The sequence below is a fragment of the Labrus bergylta genome, chromosome 16 (genome assembly GCF_963930695.1).
Source record: "Labrus bergylta chromosome 16, fLabBer1.1, whole genome shotgun sequence".
NCBI lineage: Eukaryota > Metazoa > Chordata > Actinopteri > Labriformes > Labridae > Labrus > Labrus bergylta.
In genome coordinates, this window is record NC_089210.1 from 23,515,903 (window position 1) to 23,536,853 (window position 20,951).

At 38.9% G+C, this 20,951-nt stretch overlaps 1 protein-coding gene across 1 annotated transcript; it reads right to left on the reverse strand.

Annotated features, from left to right (window-relative positions):
• Window positions 1-3,265: 3,265 nt before the first annotated feature.
• LOC109994835 (transmembrane protein 235) lies at window positions 3,266-9,875 on the reverse strand. The gene is made up of 4 exons (XM_020648329.3): window positions 9,371-9,875; window positions 8,144-8,221; window positions 7,690-7,827; window positions 3,266-3,966 (listed from the first exon to the last, which is right to left on the reverse strand). Exons 1-4 carry the CDS (start codon window positions 9,540-9,542, stop codon window positions 3,722-3,724), a joined length of 633 nt encoding a protein of 210 aa, XP_020503985.1. The 5' UTR covers window positions 9,543-9,875; the 3' UTR covers window positions 3,266-3,721.
• Window positions 9,876-20,951: the final 11,076 nt, after the last annotated feature.

The following is a 20,951-nucleotide window of genomic DNA, read 5'->3' on the forward strand; positions in this document are numbered from 1 at the left end:
AGTGGACACAATGTTTCATGGTTTGGATTTTGATTCACAGGCACGGACTTAAATCACTAAGCAATTCAGACCGGAGCACTCATTTAATGGAGGAGCATTTATCTCCAACATGAACACTCTTTGAACTAATTTTTGCTCTACCTTTCCCCATTACATTGCTTAGCAGTGTAGTTTAAAAGCATGTTTATTGAAGGCCTAAGTCGCAGGGTCTAAAATTCCACTTATAACCCCATTAGTCAAAGTGCATCTCTGTAACTTGGCAACATTCAGCCGCTGTTTAACATTTCTTTAAGAGAGCTTTTGGTAGTTTTGTTTTCTTTGTCTTCAAGAAAATGTCCCTCCTGCAAAGATCAACTGCATTGACATTTAATGCACTGCTTTAATGCCTTTGAGTGATACACGCGACAGCTGAATGGGCGCTTCAGTTCCTCAGAAGTAAAGGTTATATCTTTGTAAAACTGTCAGCAACACTGATTTCATAATGCTGCAGATCATTCAGCTGTGACAGGGATTTCAACTCAGCCCTGCTTGCTGTTCACCGTTTGATATATCTGCAGTGATATCTTCTTCAGTACTACATTCAGCCTGATAACAAAAAACACAGCTAAAAAGAAACAAATCTTTTGTCCTATACTCTGTGCCCAAATCAATATTCATGTGGAAAACCCTTAATGTCTGCTGGTACCAGAGGATGGTTGCTGCTTAATGAGTGCCCTGTGGAGTTTTACATCGTAAATGAACCCAGCATTGCAACTAAGCTTTAGACCCAAAAAAGTGCTCTAGTGTGTGGCATTATTTGACATTCTTTTAAATATATATAAAAAACAAAAGGTTTGAAGGGAGTGCTGCACTGGATCAAAAAATGTAGAGGAATCAGGTGCTCTTCAAAAACAGGGGACAGAAGTCAAATAGCTCATGAATAGTTGACTGTCATGGTAACAAACACAGTTTGTTTTCTGGAGAGGCAGTCTAAACTGAAAGTCTGATGTAGTATAAAAATCCTTTATTCACATCCCTGTTAAATAAAGGATTTTTATATTACATCAGAGTGCCTCGGACTTTCAGTTCAGCCTTTCCAGACAACGAGCTGTTTGTTACCGGGACAGTCAATTATTTATTAGCTGAACATCAAAATATGATTCTGTGATTCCATTCTATATCTCCAGCAATTTAAACACCTTTCACATCTATATGCATCCTTTTTTTATATCTTTTTCTTTTTTGAAGATTTATATCAGGGCATTTTATGCCTTTATTGTAGAGATAGGACAGTGGATAGAGACAAAAATCATGGACAGAGAGAGTGAGGAAGGACATGCAAGAAAGGAGCCACAGGTTGGATTCAAAACCTGAGCTGCCTGCTTGGAGGACAGCAGCCTCCTTACATGGGGCGCATGCACTAACCTGTAGCCTACCCTGCCCCTAAGCCTTTTGTATTTCTAACATCAACATTTGCAACATATATTTCACTCCTGCTTGTTTGAGTTCCGTTGTATTCTCTTCTCCAACGTGTTTATTGTTATTTATAGATTTCACAACACATCACAACATAAAAGGTACAAAACTATCATGAATCAACTTCCTCTTTTGTCACATATACAGTGATATATAATGAATTTTGATTTGATGCATCTTGTATAGACATCTGTGCTACAACATATTGGTCAGAGATTTCTGACGTCTTCTGAGGCTTTCTTTAAGTTATTCTTCACACCACTGCTTTGACTCCTGGTGTGCTTCATTTACATTCAGAGGCACAGAGGTGTCTGTTTTCACCTGAGACAGTAGCTCTCTGTTGTGTTTTGCATACAATCCATTAAAACTGTACAAGACTGAAATACATAATCATGATGTTTTTAGATGAGCGTACTGTCTCACAACTCAGACGTTTTCGGGGCAATCTAATTACAGAGTGTATAATTATTATTCCAAAGCATTTCATCAATGCCTTCTTGTTACAGTGTTTATTCAGATGTTCCATTGCTGTCATCTTTTAGAATAAAAAATTCAGTTGCTCAGTTATGAAAGCATTGTGCAGGCTCTATAAGAGGGTTACCCTGCTTGGTTGACCTCAAGAGCCACATTGCAAACAACGTCCTCTTTCTTTCCTAAATACAATTAGCATTTGAAAAGAGGTATAGTTACAGTGTATTAAGCAATGAAAGGCATCATGTACAGGCAGTGCGATAGCCATAGCTTATTATTATACAGGCAGCAAATATTTGAGAGAGGGGGGAAGGAGGTCATGTACCCTATTTATATTGTGTGTTTGTGTTTTGTATTGTTTATATGTATATATTAACATTTGTTTGTCTCTTGCTCGCACGTGGGGGGGGGGGGTGAATACATGGGCAACTTGACCGAGTCTATGTGTGGGAAACACATTGACATGACTTGCAAAGAATAACTTCTGCTGACATTGTTTCCCTTTTTAAATAATTGTTTTGGATTTTTTTTTCCAAGTAGGCCTCAACTAGTCCCATAGGAGCCCCATGTGGCTCGAGAGCCGCGGGTTGAGTATCGCTGCTCTATAAGGTGACAAAGGGAACAGACATTTTACAGCATTACAAAATGTACAATTTCTAGTGTTTCTGTTTTACTTTCAATTTGTCGGGCAATGCCTAGCTCCTAGAAATGGAAAAGCACAGACAAAATATCACACTTCTATATAGCCTTTTACTTCAGCAATTTAGGCAGAAACTCATGCACATATTCTATACTGCTGGTAAAGCCTGCAGGAACCCCCAGAGGGCACTTTTCCTATGCCCTGTTTCCAAGATTTAAGCATCTACCAATAGGACAGGAACAGGAATGAACAAACATATAAGTATTTCACGGTACACAGCAGCCAAGACTGTTTTAACTTCTACATCGACCGAAATACCTTTAAAAGCTGTGGAATGCTATTTTCTTCTTGCAGATAATATTAACAATGCTATTAACCACAAACTATAACAGCTCTGACTGTGTGCTAGAGTCTAGTTGGTAATTTTGGTTCTCTGCTGCAGAATCAGCAATGTTTCCACTTGAATGAAACACTAGGACTGCCTGATTCAGACTATATTGAAATAAAGCTTAAGATATGGGTGTAGAAGAGGTGCAATAGTCATCCTCAAGACAAAGAGCCTCATTAACCCATCCGTCAAAAAGTAAATGATCCCATAAAACTTCACTAGACTCTTTTCATTGCATTTGGTTCGTAGAAGAAATTGCACACATCTCTCAAAACTCCGCTCAGAGAAAATCCACTGCTTAATGAAAAATGAGAACACCAGACCAACAGAGTTGTATCTGTATGCATACATGTGCTATACATGGACGGCAAGAGTGCAGACATTGCTGAGAGGCTCTTGAAAAACACAAAAAGAAAAACAAAAAATCCAGTTTATCTCTGCAGTAAACACAATGTGGATGGGTTGCCCCTTTTACCTATTTGTGCAGCCTCATTTATCATTGTGGACAAGGACAATAGAGAAAGAAGAATACCTGCAGGAAAAAAGGTAGCAACAGTCATACAAACCAGCAGAAGAAAAAAAAAACAATTCTTAAGCAGCTTTACTTTTTCAACACGTATGGTTGCAGTTATGCTGATGCAAATTGCATTTTCTTTTTTTCCGTCTTAGCATGTGAGCCGCCTGATTTAAAATAAATAAATAAATAAAATAAAATACAATCAACATGTGGGTTTTGAGAGTCACTTGGGCATCAACGCTCAACCTCTCTATAACATGGCGATGGCTACGCCTGAGTCATAGCGTCCTTTCATCTGAATTATTCTGGCAGCTAGCATGAGCAGCAGGCCGGTGGCTACTTCAAGGCTGTAGGAGAGCCAGGCAGAGGCGAAGGACCAGCCAAAGGAGACATCCACGTTAGCGAGGTTTTCTGGGGAAACAATCCGCTGGAACTCATCCATGGCCTGGTTGGAGTATTTGATGTAGATGCTGACCCCAGTAAGAGTAAAAAGACCTGATAAAGCACAAAAAACAAATCAGATGTCACTATTAGCATGAAAATGGTTCCAATGGAAAGACATCTAAAACTTTTGAGCAACTACATCACATAACATAATCAAAAAGATGAACAATTTTAAACGGCTTTACAATATGGTCATCAAACTAATGATGCATGCAGAAAATCATCCCTTTTTCAAAGAGATTATCTTCCCCGTATTCATATGTGAAATGTTAATAAAGACTTTGGCCTGATAATGAGACACAATTAGAATAATCTGTAATCATTAAAGATTTAACGCACTTTATAAGAAGAAAAAAAAACATTTATGTCTAAATTATTCCATCATTTGCTTCTAGATTCAATATGATCATTTCCTCCACAGGAGAAACCAAGGAAGTTGCTTTTTTTCATCCATTTAGTTTTTTTTTGCTCCCAAAAAGACAGATGACACATCTTGCACGGCAATTACCTCGGAGGTAGAAAAACACATCAATGTATCTCAGCCCCAAAATACCTTAAATACTGTGTCGTTGCCACTACATGCACAACTCAGACTGACCTTTAGTGTGGCAGCGTGGGTGGCAGAACCATTACAAACTGGCAATTCGCTTGCAGCAATTAACCTCTGTAAATTACTGACCATTCAAAGTGATGACTGTGGACAAGTCAGGCATGTCTATCAAGCTGTGTGGCTAATTTGCATGGAGGAGAGCCAGCGTAGGTAGAAAGTTAGTGAGAAGAGGTGCTACAGAAGACACAGCAGGTCCTGCAGACGGACTTGGCTAATAATTTCACATGGAGTTTTACTACAGTAATAACTGGAGTCTGCTGGGGGAAAAATTGAAAATACCTACTCTGAATTGGACAAGGATTCATAAACACAGTTGTTGACTGGAAGGAAAGCAATACCAATTTGGCCATTTTAATGGAATGCAAGTTGCTTTTTATATCAACCTTGAGCTGCAGAGTCAAAGCCAAGGAAGCCATGATGGAAATGTTTTTACAGCTCTCATATTCACAGAGGCCTGTCCAAAGAGACAGATTCATCAGAATTACATTTGCATGTTTAGAAGTGGATGTCAAGCACATACCTTAACATAAAACTTATATTTGGAGAAACAATCTTTAAAACAAATCTTAGAAATGGATTATAAGTTAAGAAAACCATCTATAAAGGTGGTCATAAGTGGCGAAGATCTGTGAATGGAGGCCATAGCGTAGAGATGGGAAAAGGACATTTAGTACCAAGCATGAAATAAGCTCTCTCTTCTGTGTGACAGGGGAGACAGGCCCTGTCAGCAAGGATGGCAAGGTATATAATAAGACCCTCTATTGCGATGACAGAGTCATGCCTTCACCTTCAATCTAAGCCTTAATCGAGATTCAACCCCATTGCCTTTGAGTTCAAGTCAATTCAAAACCATCTCTAAAAAATATATATATTTTTAAAGATTGGCCGAGAGCTGAACTCACCAATGTGATGGGAAAAAAAGAACAATCTCTCTGGTACAGTTTTTCTGTTAAAAGCATGTGCCTGCATTTCCATTTTAGGAATATTATAAGGACTCCTTACTTTAAAGTCCAAACAGGCATTTCTGCTGAAAAAACACCTTCTGCTGTTCTTTATCATGTAGTTGTTATAGTTTTTAAAAATCTGACTAACACTTCTACTCTACCACTGAGCCACAAAATTTCAAGGAAATCCATCCTAAATCGGTTAAGTTATTAAAGGGACTGTGTCCATTCATACCTTTTATTTGTCCTTGCACCACCCATTCTTATACAAAACCAATGCAATACATTGTTTTCAGCACTCAGGGTCCTAGGAGCAAAAACCATCCACAGTGTCATCTGTTTCTTTTCTCATTGCTCACAGTGCTCTCACTTAAAAACAGTTCAACTTTTAGAATACCACCCCCGCTCGTCATTGTCATTTCTCCCTCACCAACTAATCAAAATCAAGAAGAGGTGAGGCTTATGATATCAGCGTTGTCAACAACAATGGCAGAGGACAGATTCATCTGAGAACAGCTATAACAATGAATAGTTATTTAAAACAGACCTAACGGACATAACTAAAGGAAGCAGAGGTCAACTTGCAGCAAGTGCAAGTGAAAAGCGTTCTGAAACTGAGGTTGTGGGCACTGCTAGCAGAAGAAATCTGTGAATGGACATAGTCTCTAAAGCTACTGTGAGGATTGTAGGTTTATGTCTATCTTAATAAGCCCTATGGACAAAAGTATGTATGGACAAAATTATATTGTGAATACAAATCAGTTTTATTTTGGCATCCTCTTGCTGCAGCAAAAATAAATCCTCATAGGAAATTTAATTCTGGACCAATATAGTGGACTGACCAATCAAAAAACTGTAAATGGAGCCACACCAAAAATGTACTTCAGAGCTTAATAGTCCTGCAAATTTAATGTATTTTCACTTATCAGATCTAACTTACAGTTTTAGAAGAAGGTGTAAGTTCATAGATCATAGATGCAAAAGATCTTTTCCATTTCATTTCTCTGAAGGTCCCCCCCCCCCTGTTAGTCAATATCCCCCTGAGTAAAAATATTTGTTGTAGTGTTATATTCAAGACCAGGCTAACTGATACCAAGACATACCCGAGACCAGGGGATAACCAGGGGATACAAATCAAACTATAAATTAATTGAAGTCATTCATTCTTTTAAAAAGAGGCGTGTTCCTTCTAATCCCAGTGATGAAGTGTAAAAATAGCCAATCAGTGGTGGTCTTGACTGGTGTTGATCTAAAATCCAGAGTCCTCCTGGTCTGAGACCGAGACTGAATAAAAATGCTTTCGATTCCAAGACAAGACCAAGACTTTCAAAAAGTGAGACTGGTCTCGAGACCAAGTCTGATTTGGAGGGCTACACCACTAGTTTGTTGGTTGAGTGTTGAAAATTCTGTTCAGACTCATCAGGACGGGTCTTGAGATTATGATTTACTTTTTGCATTAACGACTGGTGAGTAGAGTAGGAAAATACAATATAATGCAAAAGACTCATTCTTATCATATTCACACCATTTTACAGCTTTGTATTTTTTGGGAAATGTATAAAAGACATGAATTTGCACATTTGTGTCCCTGTCAGAGCATCTCTCACGCTATTGCATCTGAGTGTCTTGAGTGCATTAACCAATGACATGAACAAAAACTAAAAACACGATGAATAAAGATGTGAAGGTCTTGCAAAGAACATTCCAGTGTTTTTCTAATTTTACATGATTTTGTATCTAATCTAATTACACAGGGAGCATAAAGATTATTACCTCATTCAACTCAAATTGTATGAATGGGATTTTGAACATCCACCTGAAATATGAAAAATATCTGTGTTCTATACCTTCCTAAATCAACTGCAAGATATTACATTTAAACAACCAAATTGCAATGTTTTATTGACTATCAGTCTGTTCAGGAAATGTTTCAGAAAAAGGGCTAGAATTTGAAGATGCTTCCTTAGGTTTGATGTGAACCAGGTGTTCAGGGGAGCAGTTGTAAGTTGAACATACAAGGTTTCTATGTAAAGTTATCAGGCACTAGAAGGCAACCATATGCATACAATGTGCCACCCACACACTTTTAATTAAAACTGATAAGAAAACAACACCCTTCAATCAAGCCTACACCAAAGCCCATATACTGCTATTGCTTTAGGCTAAAAGGAATACATACAGTACATAATTGAAGAATAAGAAAACGCAGTGTGGACTTACTACAGAAGAGAAAGTATGATGCCGCTCCAGCCAGCAAGCTTGGGCTGCAGGCCAGTGAACTGACAAGTCCAAAGATCCACCCAAACACCAGCAGGACCAGGCTGAGGGGCAACACAATGACCACCACCTTATGCAAGCCTGCGAATGAAAACACACAATGGTTATTGTGCTTAAAGATTTGAATGGATTATCCTGAGGTTTGGTTATTGTTTCTATACTATACATAAGTTGGGATTTAGATTGCTGCTGAGACAAAATTATTTGAAAACCAGCTGAGAATTTATTTTAAATTGATTTCTGTCATCCAGGGAGCCATTGTTCTTCATTTTCACTGTCAGTAAATTCATGTGTTCAATGTTAACACTTGCTTCTAAAACAGTCAGTGGACTATGTTTTATTGTATTTTTCACATCATGATCAACTCCCATGTGAGTAAATAAATAAAACCACTCACCAAGAAGGTGCCTTTCTGTCTCTGATAGGCTGGACATATTTGCTGTGAAAGTAGGGATGAATGAGCTGCTGTTCGCTCCTGAAAATGTCAAGCGAAAAGGTTACACATGACAGAAAATAAGGACAGAAATGTGGGAATGCAACTGGACAACAAATGATTTCACTTTTTTTCTAGAGCTTTTTTCACCCTTAATCACACATACTTAGTGAAACCAATTAAACACTCTGATATTGCATGTTTCCTCTTTCCTGCATGCACGACTGTTCAACACCAAGCACTGAATAAAGAGCTTTGGACATCGTGCGGGCTCATTATTTGTCATTTAGTGCATGAGCTGTGCACCACCAGCTCCGAAAAGGTGATTTCTGGTGTCAAGCTATGCTTTCAACAGGCACATTATGTTGCAGGCACAGCTGTGTGAAATAATATCCTTTAGAATCTTTATGAAGCCTCCTTGCTCATCCGCAGCTGCAGGCATCCTTGTACAGGGGTTAACGTTGCTATAGTTATTAATTGGAAAGGGGAATATATCATTTTGATGGTAGATTGTTGGATGGACCCATTATCATATGTTATATATTTATGTGGTTCATTACATTCAGTGATTGAAAAGTGAAATATCTCATTGAGGACTTAATGGCTCACAGACGCGTTGTCGTTTTTCTCCAAGTTGAATGTACTGGTTTACAGTATCCGTGTCACACAGCTGAGATCACTGCAAACACTTTTGTAACATCTGAGTTCTTCACCACCTTCTGGGTGAAGTGATGCCAAATAAATCATTGCTATAGCCGTGAGCCACTGACAACAATCCCCGTAACGCAGCAAACATCCGAGACCCACGATCGATGGATAACGGACATGTTAGGGCTCATCAGAATCAACACCTAGTTTGCTACATTGATTTCCCTCTTTTTTCAACATTAGAAATGATCGATTGGCTCATATTCTTTTATCTGTCCACGAACATTTCTGAATACAGACGCAGTCATCCTTTTAAAAACAGTCATCAGTTTGAATGCATCCACATGCGTTTTACGCACACAAGTGACAGTGATGCCAAATGAAATATCTATCCTTAAAAAGAACCATAATATGAGACGTAGCGTAAAAGTTGTGAGTGTCTGGACTTGTCTGGACTTCTTGCAGCTCATATATCATGTTCTCTCAGTGAAAGAGTCTACAAATTCGATCTGTAAAGAATGGGCTTAGGTAGAATTCACATACCTTCAATTATTCTCCACAGTCCAGAATGTGAACTCAGGTCGTCAGGACCTGTGTGGTTGGCTGTGTTAACATCGATGATGTACCAGTAATCAGTCCCAATAGCCAAAGCGAGGAGGCTGAAGCTGAGCAAAGCTGTGAAACCAGCAGCAAGGATCACCAATCCGTACCTCATTGTATACACACGCACACGCAGAGCGCAGCTTCTCTTGTACCTTGTGAAGTTTTTATTGTTTTACTACTCCGCGATCTTTGCAAAATAACCAAGAGATGCGATGCGTAAAAACTCTTCAGCTGGATGCATCCCCGTAAAGAACAGGTTCCCCATGACTAACCAGTGAAGAAATTCACGAAAACAACAACAATAACAACAGCAAAAAACAACAACAACAAAAATCCAGGAATGTTTTGCAGTTTCCTTTAAAGAGAATATAGGAGGAGTGATGCGCCTCTCTCAGCGCTAGTTTATCCCACACTGACTGTATGGTTGGCAGCAACAGCAGCAGCAGCAGCGCTCCTTCAGTGATCCAGATATTCAAATAGATGAGTAGCCTACCGCACCCCGCATCCGGTATACACTCCAAAATAAAACCCATTGTAGGAAACTTGTTGCAAAATGTGCTTAAAATTCAACCGATTTTGATGCAAAATAGACTACACCCGGCCACAGTTTAATTAACTGTTTCTGATTACACTCCTACTGTAACTACATTGTAGCCTAATTTAAGCAGCAGTAATGTTATTATTGGGACCGGATGTAGTTTTTAAAGTCACCGATCTTCACCAGATGTCACAGCCCAAGTAGCCTGACAAAAGAAAGTGGCAACAAAGCAAACAGAAATTCCAGATTTTAAAGTTAGCCTAATGTGTGAATATCATATTCACTAAGAAATAGTAAGCCCCCCTTAACTGATTTATGAATTTTCTAATTATTTTTGCTTGTTTTTGATCTCGATGTCCTTGCTCCAGTTTATATGCCATGGTGTATGTGTATGTTTATAAGCTTACTTTAAAGATAAAGACTATTTATTGATTTTTTTCAAATCCCTCTGGTCTATTTAATTTTAAGTTTAATTTTCCTCATATATTTGTAGGTTAAAGACAAACATTCTCCATTGGATATTTTGTTAAGGCTTTTTATGTTCCCATACGTTTTGATTGTTTTAGTAGGCTTAGTAGCCTACGGATGTATAAAAAACAATGTAATCAAAGTTTATTTTCTGGATTAAAGGAAACGGCGGAAATGGCGTCATAGTAACGTCAACATTTTAATGGGGAAAAATAAAACACCTGTAAATGATGACAGTCCCTTGGTCGGCTGTCATAAGCTTCCTGCAGGCAAATCATACTGTTCTGAACCGACATCGACGTTAACAAACTTTAATATATTTTAGAGATTGAACCGTGGAGACATGTTTTGTGTTGAACCAGCTAACTTTAGCATCCGTCTCAGTTGAAGCCGTCATTGACCAATTCAAACACCTCAACATTTGTACAAGAAAGCAGAACTACAAAAATGCACCCAAACCCTTTACATTCTTTCTTTTTTTGTATGCCACTCTGTAACATAACTGAAGGCACCATTTGGAAACAGCCGTACCTGGAGTTTCTGAGACTCTGCCATGTGATGGGGATAGGTCCATTAGCCATACACATTTAGACACTACATTTCCCCTCAAATTATACTGCCACAGATACTCGGTTGGACTCACAGACCAAGATCATTTGAAGGCATTACTGGGAAGCATTTTGGCTGTGCAGATTTTATGTTTGTTGTCTAGCCGGACCATTACATCTGTTGGAGCCTGTGGCATTTTCATCTTTCTGTAGCAATAAGTGTAACAGTTGTTAAACATTTTACTTCGCCGAAATAGTCTTTAAATGAAAACACGATATTAAAGTAAATAACCACAAATCGTACAGCCCTCTTTGAACAGCAGTGCCAATGAAGCAGAAAGTAAATAAACAAATTCATAATTATTTCCGAGCTTCGTCGTTAAGCTCTTTCATGAAGTTGTTCTCCAGATCTTAGTTGTAATATTCAAGTTAAATGAACATTTTCTTTCTAGTCAAAATGATACTCCCACTCGTTTTGATCTCACACAGTTTGATGGTTCAGATTGGAATTGGTCGTTTTAGGATTTAGCCTCACATATTAGTCAGTGAAGCCCTGTGCTGCAGTCTGAGTTTTTTTTAACACTCAGTTTACTCTAAAGCTAAAAGCATATACCCCACTGGTTCCCTGAAGTAAACAATATTTTGATTCTTTGAGCTCAGAGTCCTCTTAAAATATTTATTCTTATACTCGTTTATTTAAGCTTTATGTGATATTTTATCCTCTTTTCCAAATCCTGTTCTAGCTGCAGACAGATCACTAACCGAGGAGCTCCCAGTCAACAGGAAGCAGGAGATATTAAAACCAAACAACAGTAGAAAATACTTCATGGTATGTACCTCTTTTGTGGCTGTTTTGTAAAAAACCTTGTTTGCCAGGGTAGTAGGGCTACTCTGCAAAGTGCCCCCATTTTCTTATATACTGAGTGATATTGTGTAACTTTCTCCCTTCTTAGGGAACATCTTGAATCATTTATCACACATGCATCACAGACCAGATGCATAGATGATGGCGGATCCTTCTCAAGCCCCTGCTGAAGGATAATGTGGTTCAGGTATGTTCTGCACTAGATGCATGTATAAGCACTTGTAGAAGAAGAGCAGCAGTATTAAGCCGTGCAAGCACTTTTTAAGGGTCTCCACAGTGAACAATTCAGAATGTATGTAGCAGCAAAAAGCACTTTGGTTGTTGAGAGGACAATGTTCCTCTCGTTCATTGTACATTGAATTCACATGGCATGTATGTATCTTGTTTTTTTTTTTGCACTCTAAACATTTTACGTCAGATGTCATAGAGAGAGAAAGGCGTCTTTGTCAAGCGTGGGATTGGAAATAAGGTTCATTTGATCAATGCAATTTTCAAAACTTGTGCAGCCTCTATGTAGTTGAATTGCCTTTTAGTTCATGGAATCACAAAGAAACTTAACAACAATATACTGGGCTAGAAAAAGACTTAAAGGGATACTTCACCTGTTGAAACATGAATCTGTATTGACATTGGGTCATATATGTAGTAGAAATGTGAAATACATTTTGAAGTTGGTGCCTTCTTGGCCGAGAAAAGACTGAAAGTGTCTTTTTGGCTCATGTGGATGAAAGACACCAAATCCCAGAATGCACAGCACGACAGGCCACTCCCACTAAGGTCCTCGATTTCAGAATCCGAATCAGAAATACTTTATTAATCCCAGAGGGAAATTCGATCGTTACAGTTTCTCCAAAATATACGGTATAGCAGTAAAAATATAGTAATAAAAACATTTACAGACATATTTACTTCAACACATAAGGCCATTTCCTCAACTGATTCAGAGACTTCTTCCAGAATTGATCTTGGAAATTCCTGGCAGAAAACAGAATCTATGTCTGTGTCCATAGGCAAACAGTGAGAGCACCAACACTACCAGTCCACCCCAGCTCGAGGCGGCCCAGAGCCCAGCGGCGGCTAGCGGCCCCGGTGGCTAGCGGTGGCCAGCTACGGCCCCGGCAGCCCGGCAGCATGCCAAAACGCGAGACCGGCCTGTCGGCAGCAGCCATCTCGCCGCTATATGTATATTTTTTTGTCATTATCAGCTTTCTCCATAGAGCCTGTTAGCATAGCTTCCAAGTAATATGGCGGACGTTAAGTTTTGATTCTGGGCGTGAGTTCCCACCCACTGATCTGTGATTGGTCTGTAGCTTCAGTGGTCTAAAATATGAGGAACTAGCGTTGTAGTTTCACCCCGCTAACCGCAACAGCTTCTAGTGACGCAATTTGATGATATTTGCGTCACTGGAAGCTCCTTTTCAGACTTAGAAATACAGAACTTTCCTGTCTCAGGGGGGAAATGAGGGCTGGATGTACGAACATTCAAAAATACTACCAGTTTACTACTCATACAATGCTTAATGCAAATGGGTGAAGTATCCCTTTAATTGAACTTGTATACGACATGTAGACTTATCAGAAGGGAACATCCCAACAGATCAACTGTGCTTTGAAATAACCTTAATTGACTTTCAGAGTGTAAATCAGACAGACAGGCTAATACGTAGAAGACAATCAGTGTCACTACTTATTTTTAAATGTATAGTGATCCCTCTCTGACATGCAGATTCTATATTATTAGGCAACGCTCTCCAAGCACCTCAGAACGTCAGGAACACCATACATAGACCTGGCAAAGAATGGCAGATGATGGTAGACCTCAGAAAGCAGCTGGTCTTCCCAAGAGAAATCACAATAACGTCTCTCGGGCCCGACATCGTAGTGTGGTCCACTGAGGAGAAAAGGGTCCTCATCATTGAGCTTACCATCCCATGGGAAGAAGGCATGACAGCAGCCCATGAAAGGAAACATCTGAAGTACTCCGAGCTGGCAGCGGAGTGCCGCGAGGCAGGATGGAAGGCTAGGGTCTATCCTGTGGAGGTCGGATGCCGGGGCTTTGTCAGCAGTGCCGTTGTCCAACTTCTCCACGGTGCTGGCACCACAGGATCGAACCTGCGCAAAGTATTGAGGGAGTTAGGAGAAGAAGTAGAAAAAGCCAGCTACTGGCTTTGGCTCTGGAGGAAGGACATCAGTTGGGGGCTAACACCCCGATAGAGGCAGCTGCAGAGGGTGGCGGGGAGACGTCCCCAACAAGCCACTGCCCCCCCGCCGGGAAATGTACTGGCTTAGGGGGTGAAACATCAGTGAAAGGTGGCTTCCAGCTGATGACCCTGCAGCTGACCAAATGGCACCGTAGGAGGTGCGACAGGCTGGAAAAAGCAAAGCAGAAACAACATCTCACCTGTACAACAATCTGACACTTTACCTCCCTTAGCAGCACCTTAAGCACTTATGCACTTTTAACTCTGATGGTCACTTTTTACTGATTCGTTCTGGACAAAATCAAACAGCCACTCTTTATACTGGTATATATATTTGTATCTCTGTTAACTGATGTACAGTATATGTTGTTGTTTTTTCATTACTTGTTGTATTGGTTTTGCTTGTCATCATTGTTTTATATAATTTTGTTTACCTGTTCACCACAAACCTGCCAAGGGACTACAGATGGAAATTAGCCTATGGCTATAATCTGGCATATTTACATCTTTATGTTCATTAATGTGCACTATCCCTGTTTTAAATACATAAATATATCTTGTAGCATCCATCCTGATTGGTCAGTGGACCATCTCAAGTCATTAGAATGTTTAACATGTTTTCTTATAGTGCACATTATTGTCCAATCTTTTGAACAATTTTGAGAGAGACACTTTTTTATTGAAAAGAGCGTGCTTTTGATTTTCCTTTATATTAACAGCAGTCGATTCATGATCAAAGAGAGTATGTCAGCTCCTCAGCATCAGAGATTTTCTAAGTTTAGAAGCAACCCATGGCACTAGTTTAAAGTATATTATGAATGTAGCCATTACATTTCCATAAAAATAAACAAACATTTCATAACATGTAGGCTTGTCGCTTCCCTTCATCATCATCAGTCATCATGATAATTTTCTTTCCTTAGAACTAATCAAATGCTGTTTTAGGGGAAGGCTGAAATGGAATTCTTTGATGTGTCTGAGTTGTTGAAGCTCAGGTAGGTCTTATTATTAACCTTTGAAATGCTTTTGAGTATTTTTACCCATTACATTAGGCAGCAATCAAACGCTCACAGTTTTTCATCTTACTGGAGGCTTTAGAAATATGTTCAAGTCTACTGGGACATTTTGTTCAGATGCTTTACTTAAAGGTTGCATATTATACTCATAGGTCAAAGGTCAGCAAGACACAAGAATTAAAGATGAATTTCAACATCTGTCCAAGAAAGACAGAAGGGCATTACGCGTAAGGGCTCCCATAGTTTCCTGCATGATAATCTGAATAAAGACAAAAGAAATTTAAACTTCAGTGAGCAACATAAGAGATGAGCAGGACTGTGTGCTGTCTTAAGAGATGTTAATAAATGTTAGGATTATATAAGTTAATATTTTTTTCAATATCTCATGCAAAATTTCAACGCTATAACATTATGCTTTTAACAACTATATACAATCTCATAAGTTTCTAGCTCCTCAAACCAGCACGGCACTGGTTAGTGGTTATATTATCACTAAATAAAGGCAGGGTCATGAAGTTTTACGGTAGGTGGGTAATCAGAGTACCTTAATGTAATGTCACACAATTCAAAATTGACAAAGATTTAAAGACATGCAAAAAGATTCAGACTATTCTGCCCCTAGAATGAAGTAACATAAGTGGGTTTGCAGTTTACCTGTGGTCTATCAAAACAAGTCCAAATAGTTTAGTAGTTTTGACATTTTTGTGCCACAACTCTATAATACACATCATCTATCATCACAAAGAAGCTGCCACACACGACCTTTATAATTATACGGTTAAACTTTTGGACACATTGTTTTAAAATCGTCTTGATAGTCTTAACAGTTCATTTTGTTCTGTTTTTCCAGTCATTGTACAATATTGGCTTTTTGCACTAAGCAAAACTCAGGACACGTCATGCTCTGATGCACTTTGTAGACAGCCAAATCAATTCTGTTTTTGCAGATAAATTAGAAGAATGCAGGAGAAACAATTCCAGCCATGTTGTTTTCAAACTGTTGGAAAAAGTGTGAACCAACTGTGCTTGAGAAGGAAGGAATATGAGCTGTTATAAAAATTAAACACCTCCTTGTAGCTGAAACAGAGTTTGCTATTTATGCTGTTTCATTTTCCTATCTTTACACATGAAAACAATGGTTCAAGTTTTGACCTTTTGCTATACTGTCTCGAGGTGTTAAAAGTCTCTGTTTGCGGAACATCTGTGCAGAGTCTTATGACCAGCTGACTGAAAAGGTTTCCCTTCTTTTTCTTCAGTCTGTAGCTAATTAAGGATGGTAGAGATAAGTTCATTGGCTTTGGGGTTTTTGTACCGATTATTGCTTTATTGGTGGTAATTACAGGTGGGAATTGGTTGTTATCAGCATTGATTGTCTTTTGTGTTGCTGTGGTCTCTAAGTATTGTATACTCTAACCACATTAAGTGTTTAAACCATTTTCAATATTGTGTCCCAACACAGAGAAAGGCTAGAAAGGGTGTTGAGATTGTAGGAATGCATAGAAAGTCTTCTTCACTCTGTCTCTGAAATGTTTCTGAATGATTTAATTAATTTGATGATGTAAACTCAAGCCAATAATCAATGCCATTACAGGTGAAATTAATAATCCTGAATATATCTTTACTACGGCACCTGTAACTGGGCGGGAGCAAGCCCACTTCGGCAGCAAGTGAACATTTTCTTCTTGATGTTGATGCTTTGGAAGCAGGGACAATGTGCTAGGGTAAGGATGTGAATGACTTCAGTAAGGGGGAAACTGTGATGGCAAGTGGACTGGTTCAGAGCATCTTCAACTCTGCAGCTTTTCTGGGGTGTACCCAATCTATAGTAGTCAGTACCTACCAAAAGTGGTCCAAGGAAGGAAAACTGGTGAACCATGGACAGTGTCATGGGAGACCAAGGCTCATTATGATGCGTAAAGGAGTGAAGGCTGGTCCGTGTTGTCTGAACAAACAGAAGAGCCAACTGATGAAAAATAATGCCGGTTGTAATAGAAATGTGTCAGAACACAGTTCATCACAGTTTGTTACGCATAGGGCTGTGTGGCCACAGACTGGTCAGGGTTCCCATGCTGACTCCTGTTTATCGTCTCTACAGTGGGCATGGGGGCATCAGAACTGGACCATGATGCAACAGATGAAAGGTGGCCTTTGAGACCATGACTACTAGTTAAAGGTACTGACTTGACCTCCAAATTTCCCCTTTTGGGATGTACTAGACAACTAAGTCTGATCCATGGAGGCCCCACCTCACACCTCACAGCATTAAGCAGGTTGTCATAATGTTATAGCTGATCTGGGTTTATAGTTGTCAAATTTATTTGAATCTTTGTCAGACAGGGCCTTTCTTTTTGGAGTTTGCCTGTTCTTTCTGTGCATGCGTGGGCTTCCTCCAGGTATTCCGACTTCCTCCCACAGTCCAAAAACAGGCTCGTTAGGTTCAGTGGTAACTTTACATTGCCTATAGGTGTGAATGTGACTGTGACTGATAATTTCTAGTTTCTATTTGTCCACCTTGTGTCCTTGTGAGTGACTGGCGACCAGTCCAGGGTGTATGTACCTCGCCTCTTGCCCAGTGACAGCTGGGATCGTGCTGGGATAATGTTAATGGCTTCACCTGTCACCCTAGGGCAGCATTGTATTAATTAATTGTATAGAAAAAAAAGATATATATATATATATATAAATATATATCAATACTATCTATGATGGTCTCGTTTGCTTTTGTAGGTCACATAGAAACAACAGAATTAGTTTTGGTCTGTTTTATAACCAGTTAAAATCTTCTCACATGAGCTTTAATAGGAGGATAGTAGGATACTAAAGTTAAGTACAACTACATTCAAATTGTATTAAGGTGTTGAGTAAATATACTAAGTGGATTACAACCACTGGTAATCTCTTTGTTCTAGATATCAAGGACATACCCAACATTTAAGACTACAGACTTTTGTTGCCATGAAGGTAGCTGCATCAAATCCAAAACTGTGCAAAGTGATGTAATTTGTGCGATATGAAACTGGAAAAAAAAGTCTGGGGGTGGTGGATAAGGAAAGAAGTGAGTTTATCTCACCTTTGTTGCTGACCGTACGTCAATCAATCAATCAAACTTTATTTGTATAGCACTTTACATACAATAAATGTATCACAAAGTGCTTTACATCAACATAAATCAAACAACAACAACATAACTCCCTCCCCCACCCCTATCCCACAATCCAAAAACTAAGGTAAAATAACTAGATAAGAACAGGTACTGAGGAAACGCTATCATTCAATCTAAATGGGGAAACACAGGAGGTTAAAAATGTTATAAAAACTAGATGAAATGAGATTCAGTTAAAAGCTCTACTAAAAAGGTAGGTCTTGAATTTGCTTTTAAAAATGTTTACATTGTGTTCTGCCCTCAGGTACATCTCTGCATGAGGCTATAGCTGCTGTTAATAGGCTGGCTGTTATAACATAATAAAGCAGAAACTCACCAACAACTGAGGTGGTTGAGCTGAAATGTGGGTAATGACGGTGCAAGGTGTAGGCGAGGAAGACAAATGCATGGAATTAAAAATACAGTAATTCTGGTTCTATTGAATCAAACTTGGATGATTTAATGCCAGTTTGAGTCCCGCAATGCTGCTGTGTAGGAGAGCAATGCTAAGTCAGCCTTTCTATATTATATGTTTTTGTTGTGTGTGTTTTACTGGAAAGGTTGTGGTTGAGTCAAGGAGTTGGCTGAACTAAATTTAAATTGGAGTGTCCAGCCCATAAAAACAAGCACTTTTCTATAATCCAAACGAAATCAGAATTGGATTTATCTCTAATGTTGTACTTTTCCGTTGCATTTTTGACATTTGTCTGAAAACCTAGAAAAAACTACTTAGTATGTCTTGTTTTGTCCAGAACAGCTCTGGCTATCAGCAGCCTTGCAGTACAACTCACTGAGAACCAAAACAATGCCAGTAATTTGTATTGATCCGTAGCTGTCCATTCTTAGCAGAACTCCCCAGCTACACAGCTAGAAGAAGAGGCTGAGGTCAGAGAGGTTGGTCACATTTAAAAGAAAACATTTTTTTTAAGCTTCATAGTCCAACTTCTTTTCTACTGAAATTTTGCACACCCTGTGCCCTCTTCTTTATGATAGACATCGCCATGGTTAATATGCCTCGCCAACAACACAGTCAATGTCAGGCTAGGCAAATTAATCTGTTAACATCTCCACTTCGGTGAGTAGTGTGTAATTATCTGGGCTAGTGAGCAAGGGATTTGTGGGCTGTGATTCTCAAAGAAAACCTTTGCCAGAGTGATTGCAGAATTCAACATGAAAAAAAATCGGTTCAGAAGAGGCTCGTGAGGAGTTGAGTGTCTGCATGTGTGTGCCTGTGGGTTATCAAGAGAAATTGATGAAATTCTGTAAAAGAAAAGATTCCGTACATTGTTGTTGCACAGTTAGTGATACTATAAAAACATGTTTGAGAAGGGGATGGAACTTAAAGACCTTCTGTACTGTAAAAATGTCTTGTTAACTTGATGGCATTTTGTGACATCTGTCACTTCTGGTTATCATAACTCAGAGTGGTTGTTCTTGAAGGCCTGAACAGGTGTCAGGAGGTTAGCTGCTGTGTGCCAGATTACTTCCAGGTGTTTGTATTTGTCATCCTTGCAGGAGGATATGCTTCTTTCACAGCCATTGTCACTAAGAATTGGTGTAACAAACACTGAATTTAAAAAGGTACACAGTGCCACCCAGTGTTGTAAAGGGGGAAATATTTGAAGTTACACCAACACTGTTTATAGTCAGCTGCTTTTTATTTGTAGATGAACGCTGATACGGTGAGACTTTTTTTCTGGTTGGTAAAATAAAATTCACCAGCCAAATAGCATTTGGGAAAAAATCTTAAAATCGTTTCACCAAATTAATACATATCTAACCTTGACTATTGGCCATATAATCAGGACTATTTTTTTCTTAGAAATTGTGTTTCACTCAAGCAGCTACCCTCTACATTTAAGTTAGATTTGTAAGTAATGATTAATGTTACATCAGATGTTATTATGCCCCCCTTTCAGCCAACATGGTCAATAATGGGCCCCTGCTACTCCTAGATAAAATGCAGCTATACCAGTTATTAATAGAATTGCATTTCCTACTCTGTTGAAAATTGTACAGTGTGACATCTTATTACATTAGGGCTGTTTTTTCACTCAGAAGGAAAATAACATGTAATAATAATTATGATAATAATGTCCTAATAATAATGGCTTCAGCTGCTTATGTCTCAAGGTCCTTATTGAGTGAATTACTGTCACCCTTTAGACCAGCACAAGCCATTTCCAGGAAACAGGATAAAGGCTTAACAAAACAATGCATTTATCCACTACCATTGTGCAAATACAGCACATTGAGACAAACACCTCGTGTCACTAATTCTCCAGTCGGGTGCCATTAAACCAGGAGGGTGCAGCAAGATGACGTACGAGTGCCAGTCAAAGCTCAAGCAGTGAAGAATGTGATGGGAATATGCCAGTTATATTTGTTTCAGGGCACCAAGGTTCCTCTGTTGCTGTATGGAAAAGTGTGGCACTTGTTTAGCAATTTCCAAGACATTATATGTATGAGATAAAATATAGGGTAAGGGAAACGTATAGGAGTGTTGACTTAACTTCTGCAATGGATAATTGTGATTTTTCCAAGGACTGACGACAATCTGAAATATACTTGGCAACACAGTAACTAACATGTTAACAGATGGATTTAAAGTAATTTATTTACAACAATGCCTTGTAACTATTTGACCTCTGCGTTCAGAAATTGCCCATTCAAATTAACAAATACATCCATAATTTGATTCTGTAATTCATTTTTAAATGTACATCATGATATGTTCTTTAGT

Coding starts and splice junctions, on each gene's coding strand:
- LOC109994835 (XM_020648329.3), bottom strand. CDS start 9,542: ATGAGGTACGGATTGGTGATCCTTGCTGCTGGTTTCACAGCTTTGCTC. Junction 8,222..9,370: donor ACTGTGGAGAATAATTGAAG/GTATGTGAATTC, acceptor TGACATTTTCAG/GAGCGAACAGCAGCTCATTC. Junction 7,828..8,143: donor GACAGAAAGGCACCTTCTTG/GTGAGTGGTTTT, acceptor TTTCATTCGCAG/GCTTGCATAAGGTGGTGGTC.